This window comes from Astatotilapia calliptera, chromosome 3 (assembly GCF_900246225.1).
Source record: "Astatotilapia calliptera chromosome 3, fAstCal1.2, whole genome shotgun sequence".
NCBI lineage: Eukaryota > Metazoa > Chordata > Actinopteri > Cichliformes > Cichlidae > Astatotilapia > Astatotilapia calliptera.
This window is the reverse complement of record NC_039304.1, coordinates 4685275-4706691: the sequence shown is the minus strand read 5'-3', so window position 1 is coordinate 4706691 and position 21417 is coordinate 4685275. Positions and strand designations below refer to the sequence as shown.

General features: G+C 41.1%; 1 protein-coding gene across 8 annotated transcripts in view; it reads right to left on the bottom strand.

Moving 5' to 3' along the window:
- Window positions 1-21417, bottom strand: part of nrxn2b (neurexin 2b) — a 700882-nt gene that overhangs the window by 333157 nt on the left and 346308 nt on the right. For 7 of the 8 annotated variants that reach the window (XM_026160309.1, XM_026160315.1, XM_026160297.1 and 4 more), the window contains 4 exons: window positions 19721-20159; window positions 18399-18782; window positions 16107-16310; window positions 13109-13135 (listed from right to left, as the gene is read on the bottom strand). In XM_026160309.1, the coding sequence (XP_026016094.1) occupies window positions 13109-13135; window positions 16107-16310; window positions 18399-18782; window positions 19721-20159 (1054 nt within the window). The remainder of the gene's footprint in view (window positions 1-13108; window positions 13136-16106; window positions 16311-18398; window positions 18783-19720; window positions 20160-21417) is intronic. The other variant, XM_026160299.1, reaches the window with a different exon arrangement.

Sequence of the window (21417 nt, the reverse complement as noted above, 5' to 3'; positions counted from 1 at the left end):
CATTTTTAAAAATTCAGTGTGGGCTTTGCAGTGCACTGCATGATGACCGTCTGATTTCCATTTGAAAGTAAGGAAATGTGCTGTATGGATAATTTGTGAAATTACTATAAAGTGTGGGAAATTACACACCCACTGAAGTAGTGCAGTTTTTAGAAAAAGTGCCACAACTTCAAACGCTGCATAAAATATCTGTTCCCCAAAGTAGTTAACTTGGCAGTATTAAAGCAAACAGACCTTTTAGTCTTTACTTAGAGAGACTCCAGTGTTGGCACTCGTCCCAAAGTGTTCCAAGTGCAGGTAAGAGGCAAATTCACTACAAAAACAACATAAAATTTATATATATATGGTCATTGCTTTGTTGAAAGCTAAAGTCTTGAACCTATTAGTAATCTGCTAAAACTAACATTGCTCTTTATTAGTGGCTTGCAGAAATGATATTGTTCTGCAAACTGAATACTTCTGATTACAGGTTTCTGTAGCTCGCTTGGTCTGAAAAATATCCAGTTTGTTAAAAAATAATTTGACGAGCTGACTTCTGAAGTTGAACAGGTGTGCTTGTTTAATTGAAATGAAGAGCGGGCTTGTGGGAAACACATTTTACACTGCTGTTGGTGTAAGATGATTAAAGAGTACATTTGCACACCAAATATATACAGGAGAAATACTAACATAGTCACAGAATTGTAATGAGCAAATATCCAAATAGATAATTTAAGTAATCATATATCTGTCAATAAAACAACGCACGAGGCAGGTAAAACACTTGGAAATAGCCTTGCAGAGCAAAGATTTGAGTACATAGTTCATGATGTGCTATTTTTTTATGCACTGCTTGTTTATCTTGCAGTACTGAACACACCAGTCTATGTTCTATTAATTACAGCCACGGGCACATGATTTAAATTATGTCCTGTTTAAATTATCTTTGGATTTGGTTAAAATATATACAATGCATACATAATCATGTAAACCGAACGACTGCAGGCCACAGACATGGGTGATAACTAATTTTGAAAAATCTATTATTTTGCTTTCACAACATCATGCGACCTTAAAAATAGAAGCACAGAAGAAAAGTAAAATAATTATGCAAATTCACAGGAAAAAGATAATTCGTGAAATTTCATTTTGCCACTCAGCGTATGATGAGGCCATAAACAACTGAATTATTGTTCAGTGGTTTTAAAATGCTTTCAGTGACATTACATACTTGTTTTTTGCAACAGAATGCAGCACTACTAGATTTGAATCACAAAATCTGCTCCCTGCTATCCACAAATGTCTCATATATGTGGTGAAAATTGAATTTACAGAGGTAAAGACTATGCAAATGACGCCTTATTCGGAAACCCAGGGGTGCCATTTTATGATTCATGACTGGTAACTGTGTTAACTACCTTCATTGACTTTCAGATGCAGAAGTGTCTTGTTTAAAAATGAGCTATGCGATGTCTAAATTGGAAGGAGTATTTTGGCTGAGCCACAATATTATATAGATTATACATGTGAGTTTGGATAGACAGCCTTATATCCTTCTGCTCTGCAGGCATTGGTGAAGCACCATTTACTAAATGGCTATTATGTACATATAGCAAATGTGGGAATGGAAGCTGAAACAATGTTTCTACTCTGGTGGGATGTGGTGTGCAGGAGGGCCAAGGGTTCTTCAACTGGGGCAAGTGATCCATTTGGACATGATATTGTTTCTGTAAGAGGAAAGGCTCGTAGCAGAAATAGTTACATAAGACTCCAGAAGTTCATATTGTTTCTATGGCAAGAGACAGGGGTTTTATTTTGCTCTTCAGTGTTATCAGGATAAGACCTCTTTTGACGATAATGCCATTTGGCTCCTATCTTAAGATATCATATTTTGTGACTCACAGGAGCGCAGGCCTATCGCTGCAGATCTAATGAAAAGCTGGGTGTATTTTTGTGCATGCGTGTGTGCATTTGTGTCTGCATGCATGCCATCTAAATGGCAGCCATCTGCTAACAGCAAAGATGGCTGTGATGGAAAGATATAAGCAGAAAACAGAGATAAAAATACAAGGAGACATCTATATCGTGATCCTCCTCTTCATCTCCCCCCCACCCATTTTTTTTTGTTACAGCTACTGCCTATATTTCTATGTGCCTTTCTCTGATTCAAAACTACATTTCCCAACTCCATAAAGTAACTCGCCCTGTGTGCAGGAGCTCCGAGGACAGAGTCACTTTTTTGTTAGGAACTGTGGAATCGGGAGGGATGTGTTTTGTTGGTGCATGGAAGGAATTGGGGAGTGGTAAGTGGGGGGTCTGGTAGTCAGTTGAGTACATGGTTGCATGCTGACACAACAGCAAAACAGCCCTCCTACAGCCACATCCAAAATATCTCATGCATGGTGCTGCATTACACACACACAAAAAGATGAGAGGTGGCTGAGTGTGTGTATAGACTACAAAACTGTGTGTGTGTGTTTGTGTGTGTGTTGATGGGGAGGGAGAGAAGAGAAATAAAAAGCAGGGCGGGGAGCAGCAAACAGATTATGTCCCCCAGCCATGATTATCTACGCCTGCCGCTCTGACCCCCCGTCCCAATTACCAAGATAAGGCAGCCTGTGTCCATGTGTGTGCCTGTACAGGAGTGTGTCTACTTTCCTTTCGTTGAAGAAAAATATGTGATGCTTGCTCGTTCATAGGGCATTTGTGTTCACTGGTAGCTATCAGGGACCACACACTTTTTACTTCCCACTGTTCTTGCCCCATTGCAGGAGGGTTGTAGGTGTGGTGCTTTAGAATGATGAAATAGCTTCTCTTGATAGTTTCTAGAATTGCAGATGGACAAGAATACGTGTTTGAGTCAGGAAGATGTTGAGAGGACACCTGATTGATTTCAAAAAGCAGGAAATGAATCATACATTTTTCTCCATCCTCTCTAGAATTTTAGAGCTCCTGCTGGAGCATCAAAGACAGGCAACTCCCATCTTCCCTTTCGTACTGCCATCTGCGCCCTGCCTCTTTGCTTTGCCTTTTCATCCTCACCCTCCTTTGCATGCTTCTTATCAGTGCCTGTCATCTTCTCATTTTTTTTTAACTCCCTCTCTTTACATCTCTCTTCCCCACAGGTCCCGTAGGGGATGCTGATTTATGATTTGAACCGCATTTCCCAACATGCTGGAGTAAGAGGGTCTGATCCCACGGGACAACCATCAGTCCTGTAAGACAGCATGGGTCTCGACAGCTCCAGGTTGGTGCCAGTTCTCTCATTAGAATCTCCGCAATGAGTCAACATGTAGGCTGTCACTAAAGCCTCATAGCGCTGAAAGGAGGCACAATGACCACCTGGACTACTGTGATGCCACTGAGGGAGCCACAAGACAGCTCAAGACAAAGATCCTGGGGGAGGTGTGGCAGTTTATGGAGCACTATCCGTCAGTAATATCACATACTGTGTGTGGCAAAGTCAAGAACACTGTTATCTGTAGGCCTGCGCACACATTTTTCAGTGGTTCAGCAATGCCTATGGTTTGATAAAATGCATTTTTTTTAAACAAATATTCTAACACAATCATTGGCCAATGTCGATGGCCCATTTCATTTGCAGGATCCCATCAGTTGTGAAAGCTGCTTTTGTTTTCCTGTTACCATAATTCTGAAATGAAATGAAACTCCTATGTGGATATGAAAAGTATTTTTTTACTTCATTACTTATCACTAATCCCGACATATGATTACCAGCTATCTTTTATACAGAAGCACTAAAAATTTATGAGAACTGCAGTATTGCATACTTTATTTTTTTTTTTTAAATATACAGATAGGAACAAAATTATTATAAGCACTATGGAATTTAAAGTTTTTGTCAAACTTTTGTGCTTTTTTAAAGTGCATTTTGAACAGAGCAGGGGATTCTCAACATTGGATTTCTAAACATACTAGTTTTCAAATAGAAATAATAAATAATTTCTATTTGCACACCAAAGAATTATTTCAGAATAAAGCAAAAACTACTAGGGTCAATATTGTTAACCCTCTGAAAAACTGAACTTTTTTTGTGAGCCACAGCACAAACTACTGCTGTGCAATGATGTGCTTTAATGTTTTAATGCTCAAAGATGTAAAATCAAGTTCATTTCAACTTTCACTTGAGAAAGCATCGCGCCAAAAAAATTGAAACTTATCACAAAACAGGAGATGAATACGCAAAATTTGCAGAATTTCTAAGTGTCATGAACTGGAGTGATAATTATTATTAAGAAATTCCAGGAGAACTACGCAGTTGGACCTGGCAGAGGTAGGAAGTGAAAGATTTTAAAGACTCTGGAAAGAAAATAAGGGAAAGTTGTTTCTAAAGCCCCCACACCACTGCCAAGACACCAGTGAAAGAATCTTTGAGAGTACAATTCCCGACTTGACTAAATCAATTTCTAGATGCTCGCAGACTGAAGCATGCCAAGGACAACCTGGATAAAGCTTTTGCATACTGGAAACACATCATTTGCTCTTATGAGATGAAACTAGAGCTTTTTAGCCACAGAGAGGCTGCTTATGTTTGGAGAAAGAAGGGAGAAGCATACAACCCAAAGAACACCACAGTGATATCCACAGTGAGGCATGGTGGTGGGAGCATTATCTTATAATGCTTAGGCATCTGGAACTGGGAATCTCATCAACGTGGAAGGAATCATGAAGAAACAAGGATGTATGAAGATTTTAAAAGAAAATTTCAAGTAGTCAGCAGCAAAACTTGGTTTGCATGATTGATTTGTCTTCCAACACAGCAACAAGCTAAAACACAGGCCACGTTTGGCGAAGAAGTACCTCCAGAAGACCAAAATTGAATGTTAAAGACTGGCCTGCATAAACATTTAACTTGAGTTCCACTGAAAAAACTTTGGGGTGAACTTAAGGTCCATACCAGAAGACCTACAAATCTGAAATGATTTTGTTTCTGTGTGCAAAGTAAAATAAGATATAAATCCAAATTAAGCAAAGACATTTGGAAAAAGATGTCTTAAAAATTCCTTGCTCTGTTTAAAGAGCACTTGGGAAATGGGAAATTTTTATGGGGAGGCCAATCATTCTCTCCTTACCTGTGAAATTGCTGCTACTTTTGTTCATATGTAAAAGTCCCAATCCCCTTAAAACAACACTAAAACATACTTTTCTTACTTTGTTCAGCAAAACAATAAAACTGAATGAGAAGGTATGTCGTAGTCCAGACTCCAAAACTCCAACACAACAGTGAGACATCAGTGACGGACAGCAGTGGGACTGGATATGTGTGGAGAACAACTTGTTAGTGCTAAAGATGGCTTAACCGCTTGGCTGCCAAGATGAATCCCCTGAAACCAAAAGGATCCAATACACACACTGCTGAGGTTTAAGATGTCAATGAGCAAGTCAAGCTTCCCACATTCCTTTCCAACAACCTCCACAAGCTCTTCAGTGGACCAGGAGGGCAAAAACGGTATTCCTAAACACACTGTTTTCAACACGGAAAGCTAGACACTGAATCTGTCTCTCTCTGTTTTCTCAAGTTGCAAATCTGAATTTTTTGAGAGGTTAGATTTGGTGTAGAGAGTGTAGACTTGTGACATGAGACCAATGAGAACTTTGCCACAAGGTTCTTAAATTCAGAGGAAGCAGCTAGAGAAGGGAAAAGGAGGAGGTAAATAAGAAAAAGCACAGCGAGAATCTTTTTAAATCTTCCACATTCACTCAGTTTAAACTGCAGCAACTCTGGTTCTTCACCTTCCAAGTATAAACTTCAGCATTGCCTTATGTTATCTTGTTATGTATCATTGGCATTTGCAATCATTCATAGCTACTGGCCTTAGCACTATATATAATTACACAGGTTACCATATAGCCCGATGTAAATTAGCAGACAGCTGCGTACACATACAATTTATTATGCTGCCATGTTTCCACACAAACACATTAGTACATTCCATTGCAGTTTCAGTTAGAAAATGTTCTGATTGCTTATTCCTTTGATGTTTATAAAGGCTTCAAAGAACTTCTTTATTAAGTCATGCCTGTTTAACATTTAAAGAGGCATTTGGTTTGTTTCCATTAAAACAAGCAAAGAGCTAAATGTGAGAAAATATTTTAAAATGAAACAGAGTTGCACAGAGATATTTATGTGTAGTTTTTAACAGGCTGTTTTGTGTGTGACACCACACTTTTTTTTTCCTACGCAAATGCTAGGAGGGCTGCATATATTTAATGCATTTGTTTTTTTGCTGGTGTTCAGCATTTTCACCAATTCCACAGTGACGACTGCTAATTTTATTCAAATGTGTTAACTACTGGAAAAATGCAAGATTCATTTCAGTTGTCCTTTACTGAGCGAGATGACTGATTTTAACACAAGTCTGCTTATATTAAATTATGCACCAATCCCTGAGGGTGCACCAGAGGCATTATGTTAATAAACCTTCTCTCATTGGCTCATTGCATCACACTTGGCCTGGAGTTTTGGAAGATACAATGAACATTAAATAAAAGAAAAAAGAGCCATCCTCCATTGGAGCATTAAATTGCCTTTAAAAATCAAATCCCAATCCAAGCATTTCCAAAACAAAATTTATTCAGTCTCTCTCTGATACATGCTCCAACTTTCCAAACTGTAGGATGTTGCGAATGCTGACGGCAACTTTTAGTGCCTACTGCAACTCCATCTTTGACATCTACTTGGCTCAGACAAGACATGGTGACTCATGATTTAAGTGAGCGATTGGAAACTCATTCAAATTCAATATTTGTGATTCACTGAGAAAATAAGAGAAAGCCATCTGCTCGGAGGCAAGTGAGACCAAGCAGGGGAGGTAGATAAGAACCCAATTTGCTACAATTTAGACTGAACAAACTACCTATTCAGATTTTCAGTTGTCATGACACCTGAATATATATATATATATATATATATATATATATATATATATATATATATATATATATATATATATATATATATATATATATATATATATATATGAATATAATGAATTGCATTTATATAGCACTTTTTGAGACCCTCAAAGCACTTTACAATTCCACTAGTCATTCACTCTCACATTCACACACTGGTGGAGGCCACAGCTGCCCTGGGGCAGACTGACAGAAGCGAGGCTGCCTTATCGTGCCATCGGCCCCTCTGGCCAACACCAGTAGGCAGTAGGTGAAGTGTCTTGCCCAAGGACACAACGACCAAGACTGTCCAAGCCGGGGCTCAAACTGGCAACTTTCTGATTACAAGATGAACTGCCAACTCTTGAGCGGATCAAGTTATATACAGTGGGGCAAAAAAGTATTTAGTCAGCCACCGATTGTGCAAGTTCCCCCACCTAAAATGATGACAGAGGTCAGTAATTTGCACCAGACGTACACTTCAACTGTGAGAGACAGAATGTGAAAAAAAAATCCATGAATTCACATGGTAGGATTTGTAAAGAATTTATTCGTAAATTAGGGTGGAAAATAAGTATTTGGTCACCTCAAACAAGGAAAATCTCTGGCTCTCACAGACCTGTAACGTCTTCTGTAAGAAGCTTTTCTGTCCCCCACTCGTTACCTGTATGAATGGCACCTGTTTGAACTCATCATCTGTATAAAAGACACCTGTCCACAGCCTCAAACAGTCAGACTCCAAACGCCGCCATGGCCAAGACCAAAGAGCTTTCGAAGGACACCAGGAAAAGTATTGTAGACCTGCACCAGACTGGGAAGAGTGAATCTACAATAGGCAAGCAGCTTGGTGTGAAAAAATCAACTGTGGGAGCAATCATCAGAAAATGGAAGACATACAAGACCACTGATAATCTCCCTCGATCTGGGGCTCCACGCAAGATCTCATCCCGTGGGGTCAAAATGATCATGAGAACGGTGAGCAAAGATCCCAGAACCACACCTGGTGAATGACCTTCAGAGAGCTGGGACCAAAGTAACAAAGGTCACCATCAGTAACACACTACAACGGCAGGGAATCAAATCCCGCAGTGCCAGACGTGTTCCGCTGCTGAAGCCAAGTGCATGTCCAGGCCCGTCTGAAGTTTGCCAGAGAGCACATGGATGATACAGCAGAGGATTGGGAGAATGTCATGTGGTCAGATGAAACCAAAGTAGAACTTTTTGGTAGAAACTCAACTCGTCGTGTTTGGAGGAAGAAGAATACTGAGTTGCATCCCAAGAACACCATACCTACTGTGAAGCATGGGGGTGGAAACATCATGCTATGGGGCTGTTTTTCTGCCAAGGGGACAGGACGACTGATCCGTGTTAAGGACAGAATGAATGGGGCCATGTATCGTGAGATTTTGAGCCAAAACCTCCTTCCATCAGTGAGAACTTTGAAGATGAAACGAGGCTGGGTCTTCCAACATGACAATGATCCAAAACACACCGCCCGGGCAACAAAGGAGTGGCTCCGTAAGAAGCATTTGAAAGTCCTGGAGTGGCCTAGCCAGTCTCCAGACCTCAACCCCATAGAAAATCTGTGGCGGGAGTTGAAAGTCCGTGTTGCTCGGCGACAGCCCCAAAACATCACTGCTCCCGAGAAGATCTGCATGGAGGAATGGGCCAAAATACCAGCTACTGTGTGTGCAAACCTGGTAAAGACCTATAGTAAACGTTTGACCTCTGTTATTGCCAACAAAGGTTATGTTACAAAGTATTGAGTTGTATTTTTGTTATTGACCAAATACTTATTTTTCACCCTGATTTACGAATAAATTCTTTACAAATCCTACCATGTGGATTCATGGATTTATTTTCACATTCTGTCTCTCACAGTTGAAGTGTACCTCTGGTGCAAATTACTGACCTCTGTCATCATTTTAGGTGGGGGAACTTGCACAATCGGTGGCTGACTAAATATTTTTTTGCCCCACTGTATATATACATTGTATCTGCAGGAAAAATGGTTGCAGGTCTCTTCAACTTTGCTATTTAATTCAGTAGCCAAGGCTGCACATAACACTGATGAAGCACAGAATGTGTTTTAATTCAGGTGTGTGTGGAGGGAGGAATTATTCTTTCATTCCTCCATTGTGGATCACATCCAGTTTCTTATTGGATATATTGTACAATCACTCACTTTATTCCAGTGTTTCATTAGAAGTATTTAATTGTGTGGATGTTATAAAGAGAGTGTGGACATAATAAATAGCATACTAAGCAATGGTACTGAATAGTAGTCGTACAAAAACTTACGACTTTGTGTCGATTGTAATTTACAGTGCTGATAACATTATATAGCTCCTCTTGCATTCTTTCATATTATATTCTGCATATATATTCTGCTCCAAGTGAGTTCAAACAGATAAAAACCAAAGTCAACATGAGTACATTCAACTGAGAAACCAGGACATTTGGAGAAATCAGGTCACGCTGGTAATATAACCTGGATACTGCATGTGCAGCTGATCAGTAAGGAGTTAAAATACTGCTACCACTATCAGAAAATAGTGGTGAAATCTTCCTGCATGCTGCACAAAAATAAGCGAGCACATAGAATTACTATTGGATTCATCAACTGCGCATGTGTCTCATGCTTCTTTATAAGGAAAACATTACATAAAGGTGTGTCATGGCAGAAAGAATGCAAAAGAAAATGTAATGTCCAAGGTTAAAACCATACAAGGTCCATTTTAGTTAAGTATTACCTTGAAAATGACTTTTTTTTTTTAAGGGGGGGTTGCTTATAAAAATAAGTTGAGCTTAGGCTGTGTTAACAGATGGCAAATGTTATGTTTCCCCAAGACACAAGTGATAAAAGAAAAGGTTTCACATGAGAGTGGACTTATTAAGCTTATTTCCAGCTCCATATTACTATTCTTGGATTCTGCTAGAGTGGCTTTGCACGCTACAGTCAAAAGAGATCATTCTTTATCTCATATTGAGCCTTGGTGCGGCACCTCAGTTCAACCATGAGCCATTTTAGTTATTCACCCTTTAAAGCCCTTTAAGCCAGCTGTCTCCTGATTGGCTGCTGAGATTACAACATTAAGGAAGATCTACTTCACAGCATACAGATCTAAGAGAAAAAAACAAAAAACAGTGTTCACGACAGCATGTAGGCTGAACTCTCAAGTCTGAGAAATTACTTGTACATACACTGACCTCACTACCATATCAGTATGGCGACAGTACGCTAGCAGTGAATTGGGGAAGTGTTTCCCATTAAAATAAATGTTATGTTCGAGAGGATAAAGTGTGCATATTAAGATAAAACTGCAGCTTTTTAACCAACTCTCCATTCTGACCAATATTTCATTGCTAACTCTTCTAAAGCTGCTTTTTGATTATTTTGAAATGTTCTTTTGGAAAATGACAAATGTGCATAACTAGTGAATGAATTTGTTACAAAGCCTAAAAGGTCCATTTAGTCTTGTGATGATTTCTACACCCTGTATTTTTCAGTCCTGCCTAATGAACAGTTATTTGTAATGTCTCCTACACACTGGGCGTTTCAGTCTATGCTGAAGTGAGCACTTTCAGATGGATGGGGCAAAGGCTATGGCATTAGCAGACGGAGTTCTCACACCCCACATGCTGGCCATATGTCATGCCAAATCGCATCTCATCTCTCGCTAAGAGAAGGTGCTGCTGGAGGCTGAAAGGCCACCCTCCAAACCGATATCATCAGCTTGACACCCTGACCTGGACAGAGCTGAGGGCTACAGCTATGCTCTGTATCATATCTAGACACATTAAGTCAACTGAGCTACGCTGCAATAAAACACAAAGCCGATCTTTCAAAACTAGGCAGCCCAAAGTCCAGACATAAAAGCGGGTCAATAACAGTGCAGTCCATTAAATGCATTATTTGTGGGTACTACCAAATACTTGTGAATATATATCTTAATGTCATAATTAACTGCATGGTGGTGTGGTGGTTAGCCCTGTTTCAGTGTCACAGTAAGAAGGTCCTGAGTGGGAATCAAGGCCTTTCTTTGTAGATTTTCCATGTTCTCTCTGTGTCTGTGCAGGTTCTCCCAGATACTCTTCATCCCACATTCCAAAGAGACGAATGGGGATAGAATAATTAGCGACTATAATATGGCTGTGAATGGTTGTCTGTCTCTACTGTATGTGTTAGCCCCATGACGGATGGCCTGCCCAGAGTGTCCAGGAGAGGATACATGAATCTTCGTTATGGTTACAATGTAAAATGAATGCTCAGCCTGCAAAATCTTTGTTCTGCTGGCTACTTTCTTTGTGGACCAACCAGCAGACACTTCGGTAATCCTGACTTTCTTACTAAAATTCAAGGCTTAAGCTTTTGTAGGACTCGGGAGGCGATATCGACCAGGAGATGTCATGGTACTGAATAAATTGTTGTCTGTAGTTCTGCCTGATTTGTTCCCTCACTGCTTTTTCTCTTCCTCTCTCTCTCTCTCTCTCTTTCTCTCTCTCTCTCTCTCTCTCTCTCTCTCACACACACACACACACACACACACACACACACACACACACACACACACACACACACACACACACACACACACAGTCCCTCGCTCTCATCCAGTTACACTTACTGTATATACTTGAAACTCTCACACACTGTTGTGTGACCGAGAGAAGTCCTACCCATAAAAAAGGAAATTACCAGACAAGATCAGTCATGCAAAGAAACAAAGAAAGGTTAAATAAAATATTCCCTGCAAAACCACTGAATTCCAAGTCTGCAACAAATTACTGCTTAAGTAGAAAGAATGCGTAAGAAAATCAATATTTAAACTCAACAGCTTCTTTTGAGCTTTAACAATAAAGCATACAGAACCTCTGATGCCACAGCTTTCAGTACGGAAGTTGTTTAGTTTTAAACAGGTTCACAGTGAAATGTTTGAACGCTATGTTGGAACAAAGCGTATGTCAGTCTTTAATCGAGCTAAACCCTTGTGTTAGTCTGACATCTAGTGGTTAATCCAGGGTATTGTGCTCTTTTAAGCATAATTGAAATGTTTCCTCTTCTGGTGTCTCTTCCACATATTTAGGGACATAATTCGACATACACTAAGGCCACTTCGAAACCCGATGGAAGCTCATGAGGTTTTTGCATTGTAGTTTTGTATGAATAGCTTTTAGGTGCAGTGATGTGAGTGACATAGTGTAACGACAAATGTGATTAATCTGGCTGCAATAACGAAGTAGAAAATTAATTAATGCCCAATTCTCTAAACATACACAAAAGAAAACAGAAGTGATTTATTAATTGGTACCTTCTCAGCTGTTGTTGTTAGACACAGATCAAAGTCATGCCCCAACCTTTCCCCCTTCACAAATACTTCATCGAAACTGAGAAACACACCCACACACATGCAATCATTGGCAAACAAGAGGTTTTCTCTACTTTGTCACCACTGCTGGCAGCACTTACCTGTGGGCTAGTTGTTCAATTGTCAGTGACCGTGATAGAAATAACAGTTTGCTATCATTTTGTCAGCATGAGGCAGAAAAACATTAGCTTGCTCGGAAAACAAGCACACACCAGGTGGTGCCATCTCTCAGTGGATAAGCAATTAGCTTTGAAGGGGGGGGGGACAAAACTACAGTTCCCCCCCCCACAAAGAAAACAAGCAACACCTGTGTGTGCAGCCATGTGGAGCCCAAACTCAGCGTCGCATAATAGAAAATAGGGACATCCAACAGGGGAGTGTCAAGCTGCCCTTTTCTGAATGTGTTTGTGGAAAAGGTTGACAGGAAAATGACTAGAATGGGGAATAAGCAGGAGGAAGGCAATGAAATAATTTCATAGCTGAGAGTAGACAAATGAGAAAGGTTGTGGGATGGAAAATTCTAATAATTACGCAAGTGAAACATTAATTAAATCTATGTGAGAAAAGGGGAAATTAAAGTGACAAAAGGAAATAAGAAAAACACAGATCAGGTAATTTAAAAAAAAGGGACAGACATACAATAGAGGCGGGAGAAAAAAGCTGAATGATGGGAAAAAATTAAAAGTTGTGTTTTCAAAACTAAGAAAATATGGGAGCAGAGACACGGGTAATGAGCGGAGGGAAACAAATCATGTGGACAGAAGAGAGCAGAAAGCGCCACGGCACAGAGTCAGGATGAAAAAGACAGATACATTTTAGTCAGAAAAATGGATAGAACCACTTACTGAGGCTACAGTCTATCCTGATACAATCTGGCGGGAGAGAGAGCGAAATGGTGAGATCAAATAAAAAGAAAAGGAGGAAAAAGGATAGAAAGAAGAGATTGGATAAAAGAGAAAAAAAAGACATTTTTACATCCTTCAAGGTACATTCTGCAGACAACCAAACTTTGCTCTGGGGCCACCATCCGGGGACAGGCTCTGAGTCAGGATCACCCTTTCCCTTCATCAATCCCATCAACCTTCCTTCGCCTTGCTCCACCCAATCCTCCCAAAGCACAGTAGAAGGCAGACTTGCAAAATAAGATCTATGTATTACAAATATGAAAATAAACTATACAAAGTGGTCTACTGCTGACACTGAATACCTAATAAGACTACTTTGTGATTATAAGGAAAACTAAAGTAAATTCTGTGCTTGGACTCACTTGGTTCCTATTAAGCACAATCTCTTAATGGCCTTTTTATCTCTTCCACTGCTTATTGTGATTTTTTTTCCTCATAATAATAATAATAAAAAAAACATCCTTTAGAAAACTGTTTAGAAATGGTCTAAATGTGCTGGTTATAATCACGCGGTTTGAAAAAAATGGTTTGAGTACTATCTAACTGATCCATTCTCCTCACACTGTGGACATAAACGCTGCAATACCGTCATTACAGCAGACGTCGCACCACGCAACTGTAACGTCAGCTGCCTTTCCTGGTAATTTGAGATTCACTTGCCTTCTACAGCACTTTGGGTTCGACAAACCCGACAGTAACTGACACGAAAAGGTGATCTGCACATCCCAGCCACCTCATGCCTTGTGCACAGAAACTGAAATAGGCCTGTATATATTTTGTGCTACTTGCTACAAGTGGTGCGAGGAAAATGCCGTAAAAAGTGTTTCATCATTTTAAAAGGTTTAAAAATATGATCTTGTGGCTTAAAGCACAGAAAAGCTCAGTTAAAATCATGCAAAGTGTCCGTAAATGCCCAAGAAACTCAATGTGACTCTTCAGCGTAAACGGACCTTTGACTCGACTCTAAATGGAGCTAGGGATTTCTTTGACAGGAACTAGTACACTCTACCTGTCACACGCTGATATGTTATGATCTACGTGTGCATGTGGCAGAGTGGCTGGGTTGTGGTCTCGAGCTGTCAACCGCTACAGAATAGTGGACACAAACAGCCAGGAACCAGGATCACTCTGTAGAGATTTGGAGGTCATACAAACACAATGATATTAAAATGCTTTTAGGGGCCACGAGCATCGACTGATGTTTTCCGAATACATTTAATTCAGGACAAAAGCGACATTCATGATTGTAAACAGTGTAAAGCATTTTGTAGAGGAGGTCTAATCATGAATTACTCATTCGAGAATCAATAAATACAATATTTATGGCATTAGGTAAAACATGCCAGCCGTCATCTGGCCTACACATCGCAGGCTGAACATGTTACCGTCACTCTCTATCATTAAAGATATCATTAGGACTACATCTGCCCAATTATAGCAGTTCCTAGTGATTAATTACCAGGATTTTAATTATCTTAACAAGGATTAAGGCCTTAACAGATCAGAAGGATTCCCTTCTGACTTGTTTCACTTTAGTTGTTAATTAATTTTCTTGCAAAAGAGCAGTGGAAATCATTAGCATAGCTAAGCTGAGTTTCATTTAAAAGCCGGTAAGAAAGGAAGGAAAAGGGGCTGGTATAGAAATTCTCTTGAGGATTAGCTTTAAGTGTGGGGGCATAGCTGAGAGGTTAAGATGTGGCCCTAGGTACATTAAGTTCAGCTGTGTATGCCCCGACAGCTACAGCTGTGAGCTGGTCTCTGACTGTTTGATCCGAGGGCCGCAGACATACAGGCCATTGAAGGGATGAAAAGTTCCATCTTTTGTGTCCTGGCCAGGAGGGGTTTTATGACTGATGGAAAAAAGTGAGAGTGTGAAGGAGAAAGAAGATAGAAAGAGGAAAGAGAGGGGAATGGCCTCCTTCATTTATCCCACTGTCCCCATTCATGTCTCTAAGGTGGCTTAAACTCTAATATTCCAGAGTGCACCTCTGTCATGCTCCTCCTGGTTCACTGCTGACAGTGTGGTCCTTCAAAGGGTCAGGACAGATTTAAAGTATCTAGAGCTGGAAGGTCATACCATCTTCCCCAGAGCAATGGTATTCATTGCAATGAAATTTTAATAAGTCAATAGGAAGCATTATTAGAGGGGATTCATATCCCCTTCCTAAGATTCCATCTAGCTTACAAAATCACGGAGCTTCTCCTATTAACACTCAGGCTGCTTCACATCCTCAAACCTCCCTTTCAGCACATGGGCCTATGAAAAAGACTCCTGCCTACTCGCAGCACCAGGGAAGCTTTGGTAGAGCTCCGGTATAACGCAAGAACCATTAGGAAGCGCAAGACAGAGGCAAGCCCACCCTGAAGCTTTAAGAGCAACCTTCAAGGGCTCAGGGTCAAGGCAGTGATATTGTTAGAGATGGAGCTTTTTTACCAGGATGAGGAGCCATGGGGCTTCACAGAGTACAAGAAGAAGGGGATGAATGCAGAGGAAGTGGGGGCAGGGGTCGAAGCATATTGAAGAGAAGTTACTGCAGGGTGTCTCCCTACAGAGGCTGCAATGACTGCGTCCTGGAGCTAGTTTTACATTTTGACTTTGTCTCATTTTCTCACAGTTAGCAGTTGGTAAGGGATAAGTTTCTCTTTGTTCCTCAGTTTTCTCACATAAATAGCTCTTTAGCACTGTTGGCAGTTAAAAACATTAGGTAACGGCCAGAACCTACTGATGTAACAGAGGGACGTGTTCAGAAACTTTTCCCCAGCCAACTACCTGACAATGTTATAAAAAAAAAAATCATGCTGTGAAACTCAAAATGTCAAACCATTATTCTGAGTACAAAGACATACAATGCTGAAATACAAAGTGAGTGTGAGGAGACAGGGAAGGAGGCAAGGGAAAGGTTAGCGGGGACATCCACAATGACTCACGGGGGCCTACCGAGGTTAACGGTGAGCTTGACGCGGCCTCCGTCCAGCTCCAGTCGCAGGGTGTCCGCTGACTCCTTGGAGGTGGTGGCCATGAGCAGGCCGTACGCTCGCTGAGACATGAAGCGCAGCGCCACGTCTTCGGCCTCCGTGTGCATGGTGACCGGCATGATGATCTTCAGGTACATGCTGCCGTCGTAACTCAGCACCGTCGCCTCTGCAAAGGGGCGATGAAGAGGATGAAGTAAGCAACGAGTAACAATCGAGGGAACGGTGTCTCCCGAACAAAGGTCGGGCCGGTATCACAGCTAAGTTTAAAGTAGCTGTGATAATCCACGTAAGCTTAATTACAGTTGAAAAATCTTTCAATCACTCACGTCCCGCTTTCTCCAAAGACGACAGCTCTAATTCAAACAGGATTTAGACAAGACGTGTATTTGGACGCCATATCAACAGCATAGGATCAAGGGAAAATTCGGCATGAATCAAGATCAAAGCCATGTATGTCTGAAAACGTCACACCAAAACAAAAGGGGATATAAATCTTGTTACACCTCTCAGACATTCAAATTTAACAATTTCATAGAAATAATCAATGCGCACATCTTCTGAATGTCTTTTTCTGTGTGTACACTTTTAGCACACCTTATCATTTACAATGGATTTGTTAAATATGTATAACATTTGCTTAAATTAGATCTATCGGATGGCCTAGGAACGCCTTAGGGAGGTCTGGGCTTCTGTGACCCAGCCCCCTGATAAGGGGATAAAAAATATGGATGGATAAATAATTATCTCATAATTATGTTTACATTTGTTTACAAGAACCCACATTTCAAGAAAACGCTGACAATTTTAAAGTGTAGTGTATTAATACAAGAAGAACAGGAAACCACAAAAAAAGGACTTAACAAAAACATCAGATGCTTGCCAAGCTTAGAAAAACAAAACTCAGTCCGTGCTGTAACACGGTCTTCATGTTCACACTACATTGAAGCGTGGTTACTTTCTCTAACATCGCTGCTGCCATAAATAGACCGCTGTTGGAGATTGACAGTTCCAGAGGAGTGCTCTTATCTTGGAGCGTGGGTCGATATGTGTCACCACAGGCTAACATGAGTCACTTTCACAGGGTGCTTCAAGCATTTAGATTTTAGAGTGTACAAAAACACGATGTTAAAAGATGCAGAAAAATCCCTCCTACAGGCCAGCAATCGCTTAAAATGCTGCTATTTCAAGAGAGCACATCAGATTCGCAAATCCTACACAACACACTGTGTGTACTTTGACAAAAGTCCCACTTGTATAAAAATGTGATGCCGCTGCATTATTTTATCAAAACAGTGAACGGCTAAAAGAGACCATTCATTATTGCATAATCACCATCACTACAACCTGCAGGGTCCTGTCCCTGTCAAATCAATATCACAGATTCTCCTGTCATTCAGCTAATCTGTGAACTCAGTTTATATACACAGGTGTATCTAGCTGGGTATTACAGAAGTGTGCCTGCAATAATACAAAAATCCACAAGATGGCAGAAGAACATCACTTAAACCACGCTTGTCATCCGAGGAACCAAATAGTAAATTGTTAAAATTATCACCCTTCAAAATAAGGATATTTCATCCTATACCCTGACTGTCCCGACTTGAATCCAATTTCTCCTTCCCTCATTACCCTCCTTGTCCCTCAAAATTCCATTCCGTCATGGCTCACTCACCCCCTCAGACAAGCTAAGACAAACCGCAGGCTGAGGTGTCTGCACCTAATTGGGATGAATCAGAAGGACGTGGTGTTGTTTGACGAGCTCACCCTGCCTCGCTGTGGTGCAAAGGCCACTCGTGTGTGTGTGACTGACACAGATGGCGGCAGGAGGCCTGGCTGCTCTGTCGCACTCCTGCCAACATCCCAGCACTTCAGCCAGTGGGCTGAATGCAAGCAAGTCTCAGGTGGCATTTGGTGCACACACAGCTCCTTGTTGGTTACAATACAAGGAAGAATGCTGTCGTATGTGTCAGCACATTAACTTAACAGAAACTTTTCGTTGTTTGGTGTTGGGACTCTCATGATTTCCTTTTCATTCTTACTGCAGTGCATGGGGCCTCATATAAAGGAATATCTTTGCTTGTGTGTATATGTTTGTCCTGCTTTTAATGCGATAAAAAAGCATTTCATTTCTTTTCTGGAGTGTAGCCAAAACAATTATATTTATCATAGTCAGTATTCAATTATATACAATGAATTCAGATTCTATAATTAATCCTTAAGTGGTCAAAGAAGCTTCACTCTTGGCCCTTCTTACCTATCTCACAGTTGGTACCAAGGTATCCGGTGCCAGTGCAATCACAAATGTACCGGTTCCAGCCCTCTTTGCAAAGACCTCCGTTGCCACAAGGGGCACTGCTGCAGCGTTTCTGTAGCTCACGGGTGCAGAAACTGCTGACACCCAGGGCACTCTGGATCTCAGCCAGCCGGCGGACATCCCGGCTCTTGCCATCGATGAATAGGTCACGGACGCAGCCTACGTAGCCGTAGTTAAGGAGCGCTGTCCAAACTTCTGGCGGCAGGATGAGATCTGACTTAGATTCGGGCAGCCCGCCCAAGTACATATCAGTGTCCAGGTCCAGGATTTCACTGCCCTCTGGGGAGCTGAAGGGCATGCTGCGGCTGTTGACTGAGATTGATCCTAAAATACAGAAAGAAAGAAGAAACAAGCAGCAAGATGTTAACTTTTGAATCTGATGTTACTGGCACCTGGATACATCACCCTAACTGCAGCTACATGAATGAATATAGGTCCAGCTTATCTGTGCATGACTGAGCATGCATCTTGTATTTAGTGCTTGACTAAAGTGATTCAGATGGTCAGGACTGAAAATGTGTATAGTCTATATACGTAAATGTGAGTGAGCGGAATAGTGGGAGGGGCAGTAGGTGGCTAATTTAGGGAAACAGAACAGGGACAGACGGAGACAGAAGGACATACACGCCACAGAAAAAATAGATGACAGTAGAGTGTGCATCCATATGCGTGTGTGTGTCTAATGTGTCTATAATAGGCTAAATGGAGGAGAAGGGAAGCAGAATGCAGCAGGGAGTGGGTGAAACAAAAGGCCCTCTCTCTTTCGGTGATTAACGACTCCATCTTAATTTTCTATTAAAAGCCAATTACAGGAGGAGCAGCAGTGAGATCCCATGCGTGCATACACACTCACACACACACGTATGCACGCACGCATTCACACGCTTCCTCATTATAAGGCAACAATTGAGGGAGATATAATGTCCAAGGTTCTTTCCCACCTACAGATCATTCATCAGACAATGCCCACTCAAGCATACAGATGCTCCTGTTTGCACCCCCAGAAGGCAGAGGAATTTAAAGACATCACACAGTTTTTAAAAATAGATATACTGTTAGTATATGCAATCACTACTCTGCTTCCAACATGATTGAATTGTCATGAAGGACAAAACAGTATTAGACTATGACAAAGTCAGTTCTGTCCCCTTTTCCGTGCAGAGTCTATATTTCTGTCTTCCTAATCCAGTGAGCCGTTCACATGCACTTAAATCGCATGCAACATAAAAAAGTGACTAACCCAGTTTTAAAGCACTCCTCACCTTTCCTTCCTTCTCTTTGGAAATCCACATGGCACCATTCCCCATCGTTGACCTTCTTGTTGCTGGCCTTGAGCTTTGTTTTTCCGGAGCCCATATCAATCAGCAGGTACAAATACCCCTCCAGAAGCTCCATGGCAAAGTAATCAGTCTTCAGCTCCCTACCAGGCTTCTGCTCTTTAGGCCCCTGAGGCCGTCCGTGGCTGAATAACAGAAGGCCGCTGGGCTCTGTGGTCCGGAAGTCAAAAGAGATAGAGCCCGTCTTCTTGGTGTTCCACTTTGGCAGAGAGATGTAGGACTCGGGGGTCTCAAAAGTTACAGGATCCAGGGCTGCTACATCCTCACAGCGGAACACCAGGTCACCATTCAGGGTGATTTTCGGGTCACGCTCGATGGCCAGCCGTGACAGCTCCAGCTTAAAGTCGTTGTTCTTGTACACCACCTAAAAGAAAAGCAAATGGTTGAAAGGTTATGATTGTGCATTTGGAGTCAGACTATGATTTAAAAACATGTGACTCAAAAAACAAAATGCAGTTTCAACAGCATAGTCTGTGTTGTCATGGCTGTTAATACTGAGAGCCAGCAAATGCATTTTAATTGCTTCAGGTAGTTTCAAGTATTAGTTATAGTCGCTGCCGGGGAATCTCAAGAGCACGGGGAAATGACTTAAAACTTGAATAAGTACATGACTTTTTCATGAACTGCAGTGTGGAACTAGTATTAGCGGAAAAGAAGCTGCTTTAGTATCTCCTGCACATGACCTGGTAACAACAATTTTAGGTCAGAGAAAAGGTTTTGCTAAGGGAAACAGGAAGAGCCAAGAAGCGAGATGAAAGCAGGCCGAATGCCGATGTCTGCTAGTACTGAGGTGTGGACCCACAACTTAAAGAGTGTATTGTACTCTCATCACTGGTGTTTAAACTCCTGAACTCTGGTTCATTCCATAAACCATACAAATGTTTCTTCTTGTACAAAACCATTCCTCACAAATGGAGTAAATATGCATAATAAATTGAAAAAATTAAAAAGGCTCCAGGGGATATCCAGAAACAGAAAAAAAGCGAACGTTGCCTACAGCTCCAATGCAAATGTCTCCAATGGTCTTTGATGAAATACAGCTCTATTGTTTGAGCTCAGAGTGTGCCTCCGTGTATGCATTCATAATGGATTAATTGCTGAAGGCAAAGCAAATTGTTCTTGTCTTTTATAGTTTTAGTTTTCTTTTTATTTGTTGAACACTCTGTACACAGCTTTGTGAGAGGCCTTCCTCAAGGTAATACTGTGAATCAGCAGAGCTCTCTCCATTTGTGCGCTGTTCGCACTCTCTGTTTACCACACTGCTCACAATAAAACAGAGAAAAAATAAGCTGGTCTTCATTTCAATCCCTGATTTCTGCTGCTGTCTAAGCTGAAAGGTTAAGGAGATTGTTCCGGTTCGGTTTGATTCCGCCAGCAGATGTTCTCATTTGAATTGTCAGAGAGTATAAAAACAGAAAGAGCTACCTGCTCTTTGTGTTTGGAGTACAATTCTTGTTCTCATGAAAGGATGGAATGAAAGTCATCACCTTCTATTCATATCTACTACTTCCCACACTGGAAAAGGGTGAAATTTCAATTGCACAGAGGTCAGAGTGAAAATGAAGGTAGAAAACTTTTTACTATGCTTCAGAATTAAGTTTCTCATTTATGAAACACATTTC